The following is a 17,020-nucleotide window of genomic DNA, read 5'->3' as shown; positions in this document are numbered from 1 at the left end:
TTATCATCAAATTGATCAGCACCAAAGCTCTGCAAAGAAGCTAGGTTTATGCCCCCCAGTTCCTATGGATACTAAATAGATGCCTAGGAAAAAAATCACTTCATGAATCTTCCTAGGTTCAGTGCACATATTATGATCGCATGGCTTAAAAGCTGGTAAGAACCATGACATGCAAAGCATAACCAAACCCTGTTTTTGTTTTTTTTTTTTTTCAGACAAAAACAAGTTTTTCATAATTAATAAGGTATATAATTATAAAATGCTAAATTAATAATAGTAATGTCATGATTTTCATAATTGAATGTGGTGAGTGAGATTTATATTACCATGAGATAAACAACACATGATGCTATATCACAGTGGTGTAACGACCTAAGTATGCATCAGCCAAGAATCCTCCGAGTAATGCAAACAAAGTGGTGGAACCAGCCACGTAGTTCACATTCTTAACTGCTGTCTTAAGATCTTGATGAATAACCTTAGTGAAGTAAAGGACCAAACTAGTTGTTATTCCGGAGAAGCTTAATGATCTCTCACTAAACTCTATAGCTGTAAAAGAGGACAAAAATCATGTTTAACGTAAACTAATTAATTACTATTTATTTTTTTTTGGAAAGAATGAGCTCAAAGTTTATGAAAATATGCATAGGTAGTTGTGGACCAGCTTCATAAATTATTAACTTATAGATCAAATAAATGGAATAAAGAAAATTAAGTGGTTTCAATACATGCTTGCTTAATTTTTAATATATGAAAGATGTAATTATAGAAGGATCGCAAATTTAAAGGTGAAAAAGTTTGAAAGAGAACAAGCATATGTATCCTCAACCATGAATCTCGAATTTTTTACTTCAAATAGATTTTTGATTAGAAAATGGAGCAAACAGCTACAGTATCATTCTTGTTTAATGATTTCGTTTTATTCCACACAACATGCGGAACACTAGGAATATAGAATAAATTTTTTATTGTAAAAGGGTTGAATAGGTTAAAAGCTACAAGTTTAAGAGAAAAATATATTAAAAAAATAATAAAGTATTGATATTTAATTTGAATTTATAATAATGAATAATATACGAGAAAGATGCTGATGACATTTTATTCTTTAAATACCCCAAGTAGAATAGGAAAATAAAAAGTAACACGAACTAGGCAATCTAAATTAAAGTTAAAAACTAATATTTAGCGTTAATATTAGAGTTAGTAAAATGAGCTATTTGACCATTGTGAGTTATTTTGATTCATATTACAAATTATAATGAGTTGGGCTAAAAAGATTTAAATTTAATTTGATTTTTTAAATTGATGTTTAAGTTTGATCATATGCGAGTTGCGGATCTTCTGTATTAAATTATTAATTTGTTTGTTATTTTTTTAAATTTAAACTTGATAATTATTTTAATGTAATAAATAAAATATAAATAATTAATTTATTATATTTTTATATTTAAGAAAAAGATTAAAACTTGATAATATGAGAATTATTGTAATTATTTTTAAATAAAAATACTTATATATATATATATATAATGTATTAATCCTTATATATCATTTTGTGAAAGTTGTATTGGAAAATTAAAGTACCCACACCCTAGATAATTGGGCTACTCCGGTCTATATTTATTTATGATATAAATATTTTTTTAGTTTTTATAATTTTATTTATTTTATTTTTTAGTTATTTATTTTTTAAATCATTTAATTTAAGATAAATATTTTTAATTTTTATATTTGTAGTTTTTTTCTTTAATTTTTTAATTATTGATGTCAATTTTTTTTTTATGTTGTCTCTTTCATATTAATGTAATAGAGGTATTAGTTCAATTTTTTTGCTTGATAGATTTATTTATTAGAATTATTCTAAATTATACCTCGACACTTTATATTTTTTTTTTTTTACTTTTATCAGCAACGTTCATTGTTAAAACATTTTTTTTACCTTCAAAAAATTTAAGACCATTATCCTATCAACACAAAACAAATGTTACAAAAAGAAAATATTATCAATAAGCACAATATAAATATTAAAAAGATCTATATTAAATTATGGAAATTGGTTGAAAAAGATAATGTAAAGGCTAAAAATATCTATTTTATTTTATCTCAATTTTCAAGCATATTGGGAAAATTTAAAGCTATTGTGCTTTAGTATAGTTTTGATACATAAAATATTAAATTTTTACAGTTATAAAAAAATAAAATAAAAGATGTGATTTTAAAATAAGTGTTTTAAAATTAACAATCTTTGATCAAATGATACACTGAAAGTGTATTTTAATCAAATTTTATATATATAAAAAAGAAAAAGTAAAACACATGAGTGATTTTTCAAAAAATAATAAATATAAACTTAGTTATGATAATCATTTTATTATCTTAACATGAATAATTAATTTTTTTTATAGCAAAAATATGACAGTATTTGTGTCCGAGACCAAGACGGTACTCCAGCGCAAGAAAACGTGAGGACTACGCGGGATGGACTTATTCATCTTGAAAGTATACAACATATTTAGAGTTGAAAAATCTCAATTACATGTTAAAAATTGAATCATGGATATTGCCGTGTTTAACCAACACATAATAAATTCTCTTTTGACTCTTAATTTTCAAAACAACAAACTTTAATTTTGCAGAATTATAATTATATTGTGCGTGAAGAGAAATCATGTTAAAAAATTGTAAAATATTATTACAATTAGTATTCTAAATAATGCATCATTATATTGTACGTGTTTCGTTAGGAAAATAATAGAAGTAAATCATTTTTATAATTTTTTATTTGGTTTCAATTCTGGAAAAAAAATTCACTGAATCTTAATCCTCTCAAAATTGTAAATTTATAAAATAAATAATTTTTTACTCTAATTAAAAACAATTATCACTAATAACCTCATTTTGTAAGAATATAACAATATAACAATTAAGTGACTCATATTTATAATTGATATAACCATTATAAATTTTAAATTTATGCATTATTAACTTTTAATAGATGAGTCAAATTAAAGGTGGGTTACATTTTTGAGTTTATAAAAGGATTTTTAGTCTTATTTATATAAAGTTTGTAATGCTCCATTATTTTCTTTGTGATAATAATAACTATAAATAGAGATATATTTTTATATTATACTTTATATTATTTATTTTTATTCTATAAGAACCAATAATCAAGTAATAAATATTTTATTATATTCATTATAGAGGTTTAACACACTTCACAATTAATTATATATAATAATAATAATACTTCTTTATAAATTAATAATATATACACAAATGATATTTAAATTAAAATAAGTAGAAAAAACAAAACACCCATTCTTCACTATCTTAATTTTTTATTCTTCTTCTTCTTCTTTCTTTTGGTCTTCCACAATCACAACCACAAAAGTCACTATATTGAACAAGTCAATCCAAAACCTAATCCGAGCCCATATGTAATCCAAAATCATGAGTTCTTCCGGTGTTTGAATAAAATCTTCTATTTACCCAATTACGAGAGAAGCTATAAAAATAGAATAGAAAAATTAAAATACATTTTTATTTCACATAATTTTCCTTATTTTGTATTTTAATCTTTATAATTTAAAATAAATTTTTATAATTGTCATACTTATTTTTTTTTAATTAATTTTAGTCCCTATAATTTAAAATATTTTTTTGTTTTATATTTATAATGTTTTAAAAATATTTTTAATCTTTAAATTTAATTTCTTTTTAACATTATCTCTTTTATGTTAATATGACAGAGATATTATTTAACTTTATGTTTTTGATATCGAATTTATTTTGTTTAGACTTATCATAAATTAATTATTTTGGCACTTTATGTCTCTCTTTTACCTACAAGGCCCATTTTTAAATATTTTTTTTTATTTTCACAAAATTAAAAATATCTACCACATTAATAAAAAAAATGATATTATAAAAAAATTAATAACAAGTACTAAAAAAGATTAAAAAAAGATAAACATAAATATTAAAATAATATATCTTAATTTATAGAGACTATAAAAGATGAATAAAGAAAAATATAAAACTAAAAATGTCTATTTTGAACTTGACTAAATGAAACTATAAACATTATTATAACAGTATTTAAAAAAAAAGAATTATATAAATTTATTTAACGTATTGAAACTGTTGTCTTTTCTCAAAGACTTGTGAACAAAGTCATGAAACTGTTGTCTTTTCTCAAAGACTTGTGCTCACTTATTTTTGCTTTCTTTAGTCGTTATATAGTGTCACACACTGTCACTGAATTCATCACCCTTCACCCCTTTGGTACCCCTCTCCGTTTTGATGTCAGAAAACAGATTAGAACAAGAGAAAGCCAAAACCTACCCTTTTCTCTTTCTCTCCTTCTTTATTCTGATATCTGAAGCCACTGGCGACCCAGAATACAGTTACGGAGTGTGCTACACAAGCGGAAACTACACCCCCAATAGCTCCTACCCCACCAACCTCAAAAACGCTCTTTCCAGGCTCATCTTCAACACACAAATTGACTATGGCTTCTACAGTGCCTCCTACGGCCAAGCTTCCGACAAAGTCTACTCAACTGGCCTTTGCAGAGGGGATGTTACCCCACATGCTTGCCGCACTTGCCTCAACAATTCTGCTTCCCTTCTCCTAAAGCATTGTCCACTACATAAGGAGGCAGAAGGAGGATATGATACATGCAAGTTGCACTATGCATATTACTCCTTAGATGGTTACCAAGAATATAATTTCTGGGTCTACTTGATGTCTGAAACTAATGTAACAGATTGGGATCAGTACAGCTTTGTGCTCAACAAGTTGCTGGCAACACTAAGAGACAAAGCTGCAACCGACTCCCATCTGAAACGTAAATATGCTTCTGGAAATGCCACAGCTCCCAATTCTCAAACTATATATGCTGTTGCTCAGTGCTCACCTGATTTGTCGGTGGGAGAATGCAACGATTGCTTGAATTTAGCCTTTTCGAAACTGCCAGATTGTTGTACTAACAATTCAGGTGGTGGAGTTATTAGATCAACGTGTGATTTCAGATACGACAACTTCAGCTTCTATAAACCTATGGCTGATACATTAACACTACAGTTGTCGCCACAAGGATCTCCTTCTCCTTCACCTTCTCCTTCTCCTTCTCCTTCTCCTTCTCCTGTACCATCCACCACTGCAAATTCCTCCCAGAGTACTCATCATGGTATCCTTACTCTCAAAATATCATACAAGCATGCATGCATGGATACTTATTATTAGGTTCAACTATTTTCTAGTCTTACTGTTTTATATATTTTATAATTTAGTCTTTACAGATATATTAGTCTTTATATATATTATTTTTTATCTGTTTTAGTGTCCATCATCAATTTCTATAAAGATCAAAAGATTAAGTTTATGAAACTACATAGATTAAAAAAAAACAAAAACAGTATTTAGAAGATTAAAATGAATATTTTTAATTATAAGAACATTAATTAATGTAAAGTCTATAATGTTACAATATTTTGTAGGTTTGTTTGTGGGTTATATTTTTTGAGAGGAACATTATATCTTGGTGTGAGTCGAATATTATACACATCTCTATATTAATTTGATATTATTCATTTTGAGGTTAAATTTTTATAGTTTTACTTTTGATCATTATGTAAAATTTTTTTTTTTAATAGAATATGTGTATATTTTATAAATCCTTATTTATTTTCTTTTTTTAATGATGTAAGACTTAGTTTATGTTGGGAAAACTCGGACTTTCCCGCTTCGTGAAGTTAAGATAGGCACTTAGAAATTAAAGGTAGTAATGGGAGCACACGAGTTAAATTCTCCAATATGGAGATTCTTCCACTATACAAAAGAATAGTAGGATTACAAGAATGTAATTACAAAATTGACTCACTCTATGGTGGCACACTCAAACTTGAGACTATCTCTCTTCTCTCACAAAGAGGCTTTCTCATTTTCTCACTCTAAGGAGTGGATTCACTCTTGGCTTGGATGGATAGGAATGAAGCCTCCTACCCCTATTTATACTACTCCACCTTCAAAATGAATGGTGGGGATCAAGGGTTGAGATTGGTTCTCTAGAATGCTCCACACATTCCAGGAATCTCTACTCCCTTCTATATCCTTCTATACTCTTCCATAAAGTTCCGGAAGGCTCCACACATCTCTAGAATGTTCTAGAGGGTTCCACACTATTCCACAAGCTTCTAGAGAATTCTACAATTCTCTAGGATTCTCTAGAATGTTCTAGAAAATTCTATACTTCTCTAGAAAGCTCTAGAATTTTCTAGAACCTCTCCAATTAAGGAGGGATCGTAACAAATCTCCCCCTCCCGACTTAATTGGGGGGCAGTAGTAGACCTGCACCTTGGCAGCAATCTTCAAACTTCTTTGTCGGTATTACCTTGGTCATCATGTCTGACCAGTTCTCGTCTGTGTGAACCTTGTCAAGATGCAATTTCTTTTCCTCGAGGACTTCTCGGATCCAATGATATCTTGTGTCAATATGCTTCGTGCGGGAATGAAATGTTGAGTTCTTTGCTAAGTATATTGCGCTTTGATTATCACACTTTAACACATACCTTTCTTGATCTACTCCCAGCTCAAGAAGCATGTTCTTCATCCACAGCATCTCTTTGCAAGCTTTAGTAGCTGCAATGTACTCCGCCTCTGTGGTGGATAATGCGATACACTTTTGCAGTTTTGATTGCCAAGAAACGGCTCCCCCTACAAAGTAGTTAGGTATCCAGATGTTGATTTCCTTGAATCAATATCACCAGCCAAGTCTGCATCTGTGTATCCCTCTAACACAGGTTTCCCTTTTCCAAAGCATAAGCATCTTTTGGAAGTTCCACGTAAGTATCGGAGGATCCATTTGACCGCTAGCCAATGTTCATTCCCGGGGTTGGCTAAGAAGCGGCTGACGACTCCAACTGCATAGGCGATATCTGGTCTTGTGCATATCATCGCATACATGAGACTGCCTACTACAGATCTTTATGAAGACACAATGATCGCTTTCTGTCTTTTTGAATTCATGTTCTGCCATGAAGGATTCAAACTTCTTGTACCATTGCCTAGGTGCTTGCTTAAGGCCATATAAACTCTTCGTGAGGCGATACACCAAATTTTCTTTGCCCGGAACTTTGAATCCTTCGGGCTGCTCCATGTAGATCTCTTCCTCTAGGTCACCATGAAGGAACGCCGTCTTGACATCGAGTTGTTCAATCTCTAAATCTTGAGTTGCTGCTATGCCAAGGATAACTCGAATGGATGACATCTTTACCACGGGTGAGAATATTTCTTCAAAGTCAATACCTTTTTCTTGACCGAATCCTTTAACGACCAACCGAGCTTTATAACGAGGCTTTGTGTTGTTATCTTCGGTTTTGATCCGGTACACCCACTTGTTCTTTAAGGCTCTTCTCCCCTTTGGCAGCTCTACGAGTTCATAAGTGTGATTCTCATGCAAGGATTGCATTTCTTCTTGCATGGCTTTCCTCCACTCTTCTTTATGAATATCCTTGATTGCTTCTTTATAGCTTTGAGGCTCCCCCTCATCAGTGAGCATAACATACTCCTCAGTGTTATACCAAGTGGATGGTCTTCTTTCCCTTGAGGAACGCCTCGGCTCTGATGCTGGTAGAGAACTAGATTGAGGATCTTCCTGAGCTGGTTCATCATGAGTCTCCTGGTTGCTTTGCTCTAACACAGGCTCATCTTCTTCAGGATCATTGTCTTGATGTGTCTCATTATTCTCATGTTGAACTGGAGTGAGTTCGGTACTCTTATTACTTCTCAATCTTGGCTTTTCTGAGTTTTTAATGTCTTCGATTGTTTGGTCTTCGAAGAATACAACGTCTCTACTACGAACCACCTTCTTATTTATTGGATCCCATAGCCGATAGCCGAATTCATCCTTGGGTGAGCGGAGATAGATACACTCCTTCGTCTTTGCATCAAGCTTTGCTCGCTCATCTTTGGGGATATGAACAAATGCCCTGCACCCGAACACTTTGAGATGATTGTATGATGCCCTTTTGCCCGTCCAAACTTCGTCTGGGATGGCACCACCCAAAGGGACTGATGGTGTGAGGTTGACAATGTCAACTACAGCCATTATAGCTTCTCCCCAAAATAACTTGGGTAACTTAGCATGAGAGAGCACGCAACGAACTCTTTCTTCGATTGTTCTATTCATTCTCTCAGCTAGCCCATTTAATTGCGGTGTCTTGGGTGGAGTCTTCTCTAACCTAATGCCATGTTTCTTGCAATAGGTTTCAAATGGACCTCTATATTCACCTCCATTGTCAGATCGTACACACTTGATCTTTCATCCAGTCTCACGTTCTACCAGAGCGTGGAATTCCTTGAAGGCATCAAGTACTTGATCCTTTGATTTTAGCAAATGCAACCACACCTTCCTTGAATGATTGTCAATGAAGGTCACAAAGTACAGTGCACCCCCAATGGATTTCTCAGACATTGAGCACACATCAGTGTGTACAAGGTCAAGAATGTTCTTTCTCCTTGCGGGCGGAGAAGATCTTTGAAATGCAACTCTATGTTGTTTTCCAGCTAAACAGTGAGCACAAGGATCAAGTGATTTACCTTTCACATTAGAGAGGAGTTGCTTACGAGCGAGTATGTGAAGACCCTTCTCACTGATGTGCCCAAGTCGTTTATGCCAAACCTCTATGTCATCAGTGGTTATGTTTACCTCTCCTTTGCAAAGCTTAGCTTGCATTACGTACAAGGATCCTTCTTTCTTTCCTCGAGCCATAACTAGACTACCTTTGGTGAGCTTCCACTTTCCTTCACCAAAGTAATTCATCAGACCAGCATCATCTAACTTTCCAGCAGAGATAAGATTGAGGCGCATGGCCGGGACATGCCTCACATCTTTCAAGACTAGCCTACATCCGGTGCTCGTTGTCAGGATGATGTCTCCTATCCCGACGATCTTGCTTCTATCTTGATTTCCCATTTGAACGGTACCAAAGTCACCACTTTGGTAGGATGAGAAGAAACTTCCATGAGGAGTAACATGGAAGGAAGCACCAGAATCCACAATCCAAGAGCTATCATCATAAGCAATGTTTAGGATGTTACCTTCTCCAATGATATATAACATATCTTCTTTAGATGCTACGACAGTGGTAGTCTTTTCTTCTTGCTTCTTCATTGGGATGACTTGGTCTGGCTTGACAGTACCTGCCTTCTGATCTCTCTTGAAAGACCGACACTCCATTTTCCTATGACCCATTCTTCCACAATAATAGCATGTAATCTTCGAGCGTGATTTGGATCTACCTCAAGATTGATACTGATCTCGGCTCTTACTACGTCCACGAGTCTCATTCTTTCCCCGGTTTTCAATGATATTAGCCTCGGGATGGATAGACTCACCTCGTTCCATTCTCCTCGATTCTTCTCCAAGAAGGCTATCACTAACAGCATCCATAGTGAGGTTTCCTCCAGGAGCAGAGTTACTAAGTGTAACTACTAGCGTATCCCAACTTTCCGGTAAGGAACTAAGGAGTAGTAGGGCTTGCAACTCATCATCAATCTTCATCTCAATTTTGGTTAATTGATTTACAAGCCCCTTGAAGTTATTCAAGTGCTCAATCATACTATGACCATCCTTATACTCCAACTTCACCAATCGACGAACTAAATTGGCTTTGTTACGAGGTGTTTTCTTTCGAATCATGGACTCAAGCTTTGCCCATAATTCATAAGCATTTGTGTATGTAGAAACATGCTCAAAGAGAGATTTGTCGATGTACTTACGGATCATAGCAACGGCCTTCCGATTCAATAGCTCCCACTGAGCATCGCTCTTGCCTTCCACCTTCTCTTTATAGATGATGGGCTCATGCAAATCCTTGCAGTATAAATGATCCTCCATCATTGGCTTCCAATATGAATAATTATTGACAGTAAGCTTGAACATGTCTCCATCATGAGCAACGTTGTCCTCCATCTTGAACTGCACGAGCTAATGACAGCTTTTGATGAACCTGGCTCTTGATACCACTGTTGGGAAAACTCGGACTTTCCCGCTTCGTGAAGTTAAGATAGGCACTTAGAAATTAAAGGTAGTAATGGGAGCACACGAGTTAAATTCTCCAATATGGAGATTCTTCCACTATACAAAAGAATAGTAGGATTACAAGAATGTAATTACAAAATTGACTCACTCTATGGTGGCACACTCAAACTTGAGACTATCTCTCTTCTCTCACAAAGAGGCTTTCTCACTTTCTCACTCTAAGGAGTGGATTCACTCTTGGCTTGGATGGATAGGAATGAAGCCTCCTACCCCTATTTATACTACTCCACCTTCAAAATGAATGGTGGGGATCAAGGGTTGAGATTGGTTCTCTAGAATGCTCCACACATTCCAGGAATCTCTACTCCCTTCTATATCCTTCTATACTCTTCCATAAAGTTCCGGAAGGCTCCACACATCTTTAGAATGTTCTAGAGGGTTCCACACTATTCCACAAGCTTCTAGAGAATTCTACAATTCTCTAGGATTCTCTAGAATGTTCTAGAAAATTCTATACTTCTCTAGAAAGCTCTAGAATTTTCTAGAACCTTTCCAATTAAGGAGGGATCCTAACAGTTTATATCTCAATAGATCAAATCATAGGATCAAAAGAGTAATTAAACTTTATTATTAATTTATTATTATCATCATCATCTTGAATTCCTTCTTCCAGACTAAATTGAGATGTCTACCAGACAAGGATTGTATTAATAAGAAGAGATGTTGGGTTCATGCAGGAAAAAGCAACAAATCACAAGCTGTCATCGTCAAAGTTTTGCCTCCTGTTGTTTTTCTTGGACTCCTGATCTTTATTTGCATCTATTTAGAAGTGAGAAAGTCCACAAAACATTTAGAGAGTAAGTTCAGAAGTTTATTTAATGTTTGATGTAAGAGTCAGTCAATATTTGCTCTTGTAATTACGGCAAGATAAAAAATGAAGAGTCAAATAGTTTCTTTTCCCCCGGGCATTGACATGGGATATGAATCGAGAATTTTCTTGAATAATTTTATTTACTGTTAAGAACAAAAACCAAAAAGGGGATATAACTATTTTGCATAAATGAATTGCTTACATGTTCCTCTTGATCTCAAATTGAAGAAATGTTTTCGAAACATTTACTTTTCCAAGCTTCACCATCAATTTCCATTTGACAAAGTCGCCTGTTAAAAACATAATTTTACCTCCCACATCTAGGTGAAGCTAAGGTTGATGAAGAAATTGGGCAAGCAGAGTCATTACAATTTGACTTTGACACAATCATAGACGCTACAAACAACTTCTCTGATGCAAACAAACTTGGACAAGGTGGATTTGGACCTGTTTACAAGGTAAACATCGCATTATTACAATCAAATATAACTGTATATCAATGCAGTACGGCCAGCTTGTTGGCCAATTTTACATGTATAAAACACGGATACCATGACATCTTCAGGGCACTCTCTTCAACGAACAAGAAGTAGCAGTCAAAAGGTTAGCAAACAACTCCAGCCAAGGAGATATTGAATTCAAGAATGAAGTGCTATTGATGTCAAAGCTACATCACGGAAATTTAGTTAGGCTCCTTGGTTTCTGTTTTGAGAGAGAAGAACGACTTCTTGTCTATGAGTTTCTTCCCAATAAAAGTCTTGACAAATTCATATATGGTAAGTTAACTTATTCTCAAACTGAAAGTCTATCACATTATTTCATTTGAATGACTAAATGAAGAAAGGTTTTGACTCTTGTTCAAAACATTAAATGATTGTACTCATGTTGGCAAATAGATCCCATCCAGCGTGCACATTTGAATTGGAAAAAACGCTACAAAATAATTGAAGGAATTGCACGTGGCCTTCTTTATCTTCATGAGGATTCTCAGCAGAGGATTATTCACCGTGATCTCAAGTTGAGTAATATTCTTTTAGATGCCAATATGAATCCTAAGATTTCAGATTTTGGTTTGGCAAGACTATTTGCTCTGGATCAAACTCAGAATAATACAAGTACCATTGCAGGAACATAGTAAGTATCAAGTATCATAGGTGTATTTTGTTTCTAGCTAATTGAAAACAGGTAATGATTTTACCTAATTATTGAGCCTGTTCTTATTGACTTGAAGCGGATACATGGCTCCTGAGTATGCAAGACATGGAAAACTCTCCACGAAGTTAGATGTCTTCAGTTTTGGTGTAATAATACTAGAGATTGTAAGTGGCCGAAAGAATGGTGGACTTTATGATGGAGAGAATGTGGAGCATCTATTAAGCTTTGTATGTATACCTTCTGCATCTTTCTTGTCTTTATATGATTTATAATAGAAGTGAAGAACTAATGTTTTCAACGATGAACTACCTACAGGCTTGGAAAAACTGGAAGAAAGGGACAGCAGCTAATATAATAGATACCACCCTAAATAATGCATTGAGAGATGAAATAGTTCGATGCATTCACATTGGGTTACTTTGTGTTCAAGAAAAGGTTTCTGATAGACCAACAATGGCTTCAGTGGTGCTTATGCTTGATAGACACTCTCTTGCTCTACCAGTTCCATCGAAACCTGCCTATTTTATGAACAATAGTTGTTTATCAGTCATCCAGTTTTCGGGGTGCAATTCAGTGGACGCAGGACCAAATGAGCAGAAAAGTGTCTCTGCTGAGGCATCAGCAAATGAGGCTTCAATTAGTAGTCTACATCCTCGTTAGATATCAATCATATGATTACAGTCAAAGGTGACGATCATAACTACAATTAAATGTACTAAGAGGAACAGATGCTTGGTGCCTGCTATTACTAAGAAGGATTGTTCAACACCATTTCCTTGGAATGATTTATTTACTAATTTCCCTTATCCAATCTCTTATTTCTGTTTCTGTTGGGGATGTTCCTTTAGAGGCTGATAAAGCAATTTTAAATATTAGTTTGAATAAGTTAATTAGTGAATTAATAAAAATATGATATTGAATTGTTAGTTGATTAGTTAGTTTCAGATTTTATTCTTCAGTTATTAGTAACAATTTCTATAATTATGGAACATAATTTTTATGTTTACTCTCTTGATCCAGATCACAAGTATTTTTCATTGGAGATAATCATGTTTGAGCCGAGTAGGTTGACTATGAATTACAAAGTTCTTATTTTGACTATTTAACATTGCATATTTAGGACTCAAACTTGAGACCACAAATTAAATTGAAAAAACCCCTTATTGATTGATCAACATCAACAATGTTTCATGCTTAGTCTATTTGCTTGCTTCTTCATTTATAAATACAACCATTTTTTAAAATCCATCATAATTTAAACATTTATTTGAAATAGCATTTCGTTTGTGTGGAAGGCTTTATGTATAAAAGTTTTGATGATGCCAAATTGATTATAAAACATTGAAGAAGAATTAAGGTTGAGCTAAAACAAGTTGATACAAGAACAAGATCTCAAGTGTTACATAAATAAGTCTTGTCACTTAGCTAAAAATGTAAAAGAATCTTTTAGAATTGTAAGTATGCTTTGCCTTAAGAATAAGTTTTCAAAAATCTCAAATTGATCTCTTTAAATTTAAGCAAGTTTTGAATCTTTTGAAAGTAAGTAAGAATGTTTTCAAGCCATGATGAATGACTTGCTCCTATTGTATTTGTGATGCTTTGTCATCATTTTCTTTGATGACATCCTTGTTTCCAGCAAAGAATTCAAGCAACACATTGGCCATCTTGAGATTGATTTTTCTCTCTCTAATAGAGTCATTTTTTTTTCTCAAAATTTCCAAATGTGATTTTGGCCAACTAAAGATCGAGTACTTGGGCCATATTATTCCCATTGCTAGAGTGGAACCAGTCCCTTCCAAAATTGATGCCTTGCTTGCTTGGCCAACACCATCATCTCAGAAATCTTAACGTGATTTCCTTCGCCTTACATGTTTTTACCATCATTTCATCAAGGATTATGCTAAACTTCTTTTTCCTTTGACTTTGTCACTCCGCAGGGATTGTTTCCAATGGAGCCTATAGGCACAAGTAGCTTTTGAAGCACTCAAATGTGCTATGGCTCATGCGCCAGACGGCCCATTTGGCCAACACCCTTTTGTCATCCTTACTGACCATCACAGCTTGAAGGATTTGATGAACCAAGCTATTCAAACTCCGGAGCAACATGTCTACCTAGCCAAACTTCTTGGCTATGATTATACCATTCAATACAAAGTGGGAAAACATAATGTCACTTATGCTCTTTCAAGGGTCGCATTTGGTTATCTAAAAGTTGCTCATTTATTCCCATTCTCTTGACTGAGTACCACGCTTCTCCCCTTGGAGGTCATATGGGTGTTGCTAAAACTTGTAGTTGCCTCTTAGCCAATTATTTTTGGCCAATTATGAAACAGGATGTTCAACATTTCATTTCTCAAAGTTCGGTTTGCTTACAAACCAATTATATCACTAGGAAAACTCCTGGTCTACTTCAACAAATACCCCCACCCTCTACTCCGTGGGAGGATCTTGCTCTTGACTTCATCACTGGCCTTCCACATTCCTCGGATTATGATGTTATTTTGGTAGTGATTGACCTTTTCACTAAAGGGGCTCATTTTGGTACTCTTCCCTCTCATTTCACAAGAAGAAAAGTTGCCAAAATTTTTCTTCACATGGTATGAAAACTTCATGGTTTGGCAACAACTTTTCCGACTCAATGGCACCAAACTTCGTATGAGCAGAGCCTATGACCCTCAAAGTGATGGCCAAATTGAAGTCTTAAAATGTGTCCTCGAGCGATATCTCCAAGCTTTTCTCCATCACAAACCATCTTAGTGGACTAAGCTCTTTAGCCTAGCTAAGTGTTGTTATAACACCCAAACCCATTCCACTACTGCAATTTCTCCATATCAAGCCACATATGGAAAACCACTTCCAACCATTGCTCATTATCTCTCGGGTTCCTCTTCTCTTGAGGTTGTTGATTCCTTCCTATTTGTTAGGATCCCTCCTTAATTGGAGAGGTTCTAGAAAATTCTAGAGCTTTCTAGAGAAGTATAAAATTTTCTAGAACATTTTAGAGAATCCTAGAGAATTGTAGAATTCTCTAGAAGTTTGTGGAATAGTGTGGAACCCTCTGGAACATTCTAGAGATGTGTGGAGCCTTCCGGAATCTTATGGAAGAGTATAGAAGAATATAGAAGGGAGTAGAGATTCCTGGAATGTGTGGAGCATTCTAGAGAACCAATCTCAACCCTTGATCCCCACCATTCATTTTGAAGGTGGAGTAGTATAAATAGGGGTAGGAGGCTTCATTCCTATCCAATCCAAGCCAAGAGTGAATCCACTTCTTAGAGTGAGAAAGTGAGAAAGCCTCTTTGTGAGAGAAGAGAGATAGTCTCAAGTTTTGAGTGTGCCACCATAGAGTGAGTCAATTTTGTAATTACATTCTTGTAATCCTACTATTCTTTTGCATAGTGGAAGAATCTCCATATTGAAGAATTTAACTCGTGTGCTCCCATTACTACCTTTAATTTCTAAGTGCCTATCTTAACTTCACGAAGCGGGAAAGTTCGAGTTTTCCCAACACTATTATCTCATGAGAATCTCATTACTTATCTGACCCGAAAACTCACCACGACACAATGTTCCATGAAGAATTTTGTTGATGCTCATCGCCCTGATGTTTCTTATAAAGTTGGCAAGTGGGTGTATGTCCAGTTGCCTATCACTTGGCCTTAATTACCAAATTCTACCACAATCCATTCGGTTTTTCATTGCTCTCTAGTCTCTACTCAAACCACATCGTGGTCCACTTCCTTCCCCTTAGGAACTTCCACCTATATTCTATAATGATCGCTTGCTCATCCAACCCCTTTCCATCTTGGATTTCAAATGGGATAACTCTGTCAAACCCCCTCGTGGTTTAGTTCTTGTTCAATGGCTCGACCTTCCTCTAGAGGATACCACTTGGGGATCTTGGGATTTATTATCAACCTCTCACCAACATGAGGACAAGGTGCTTTTTCAAGAAGTAACAGATGATAGCAACAATAGCACAAACACAATATCCATTGATCACCCAGTTGCTATAGAGGGAACTACTAATACTGAGCCTACAAATGGTGAAGGCATTAGGCTCAAGCGCATTATCAAAGGTCCATCAGGTTGGGAGGACTTTATGCTCAGAAAATTCTAGAATCCATTAGTAGAGAGTTGTTATTTTTATCATTTACCTTTCTGTTGCATTTCTATTATGGTTTATCCTATATAAAGAAATGTAATGCTGATATGAAATAAAAAATATAAAAAGTATAATTTCATAATTTCTTATTCTCTTTTCTTTAGGAGGAATAATCCTAACCTCAAATTCAAGATTTCCATTTATGCACATATCAAAGAACCCTTATCAACATACTGCTAATTTTGTGGAGATATGCAATACTGTTAAAATGGATAGGATACTTCATAGAGTCATCTGTTTAAGGCTTTTTCCATTCTCTAACCAAAAGAGCTAAAACTTGGTTACAAGCCTTTCCAGAAAACAATTTGTCAAATTGAGATGATGTGGTAGAGACATTTAATTTCTGAATCGGTTCTTCCCAGAAGGAAAACTGAAAAAGCTTGAAGGAGAGATAGTATCCTTTGCTTAAGGAGCAGACAAATCATTGTGTCAAACTTGGAAGAGATTTAAAATGTTACTTCGCTAAGTGCCCAACACATGGCTTTGATGCCTATAACCAAATGCACTTTTTTTTAGTGGATTGAGATGCAATACCAAATACCATGTCTCCACTAAAGTACATTTGTCAAATACATATGTTAATTTGGCAATCAAAACAATTTTCCTAACAATCATTTAATTCCATCACAAATTCTATTTATAAATAGAAATGAAAATTAATGGGTTGGATGATGATAGATATTAGATTGTAACTTTTGGATATCTTTCTTCCCATTTACTCAAATATCACTCAAGACAATTCTTGAGACTTAAAAGAGAGTAAAATAATTAGAATTACTCC

General features: G+C 34.3%; 1 protein-coding gene across 2 annotated transcripts; it reads left to right on the top strand.

Annotated features, from left to right (window-relative positions):
• The first annotated feature begins 4,257 nt into the window (after nucleotides 1-4,257).
• LOC109809491 (cysteine-rich receptor-like protein kinase 10) lies at nucleotides 4,258-16,321 on the top strand. Of its 2 annotated transcripts, XM_029273466.2 has the most exons (7): nucleotides 4,258-5,194; nucleotides 10,786-10,905; nucleotides 11,244-11,377; nucleotides 11,485-11,695; nucleotides 11,816-12,053; nucleotides 12,151-12,301; nucleotides 12,390-16,321. In XM_029273466.2, exons 1-7 carry the CDS (start codon nucleotides 4,306-4,308, stop codon nucleotides 12,732-12,734), a joined length of 2,088 nt encoding a protein of 695 aa, XP_029129299.1. In that variant the 5' UTR covers nucleotides 4,258-4,305; the 3' UTR covers nucleotides 12,735-16,321. The 2 variants fall into 2 exon arrangements, with proteins under 2 accessions (XP_029129299.1, XP_029129300.1); XM_029273467.2 differs by lacking the exon at nucleotides 10,786-10,905.
• The last annotated feature ends 699 nt before the right edge of the window (nucleotides 16,322-17,020 follow it).

Source organism: Cajanus cajan, chromosome 3, assembly GCF_000230855.2.
Source record: "Cajanus cajan strain Asha chromosome 3, NIPB_CcT2T_4, whole genome shotgun sequence".
NCBI lineage: Eukaryota > Viridiplantae > Streptophyta > Magnoliopsida > Fabales > Fabaceae > Cajanus > Cajanus cajan.
Note: the sequence above shows the minus strand (reverse complement) of the source record. Positions and strands in the feature narration are given on the sequence as shown.

Bases quoted from the DNA above. Each gene is read 5' to 3' on its own strand.
- LOC109809491 (XM_029273466.2), top strand. From the start codon at position 4,306: ATGTCAGAAAACAGATTAGAACAAGAGAAAGCCAAAACCTACCCTTTT. The intron at 10,906-11,243 runs GTAAGTTCAGAA...TCCCACATCTAG, and splicing joins GTCCACAAAACATTTAGAGA to GTGAAGCTAAGGTTGATGAA. The intron at 11,696-11,815 runs GTAAGTTAACTT...GTTGGCAAATAG, and splicing joins TCTTGACAAATTCATATATG to ATCCCATCCAGCGTGCACAT.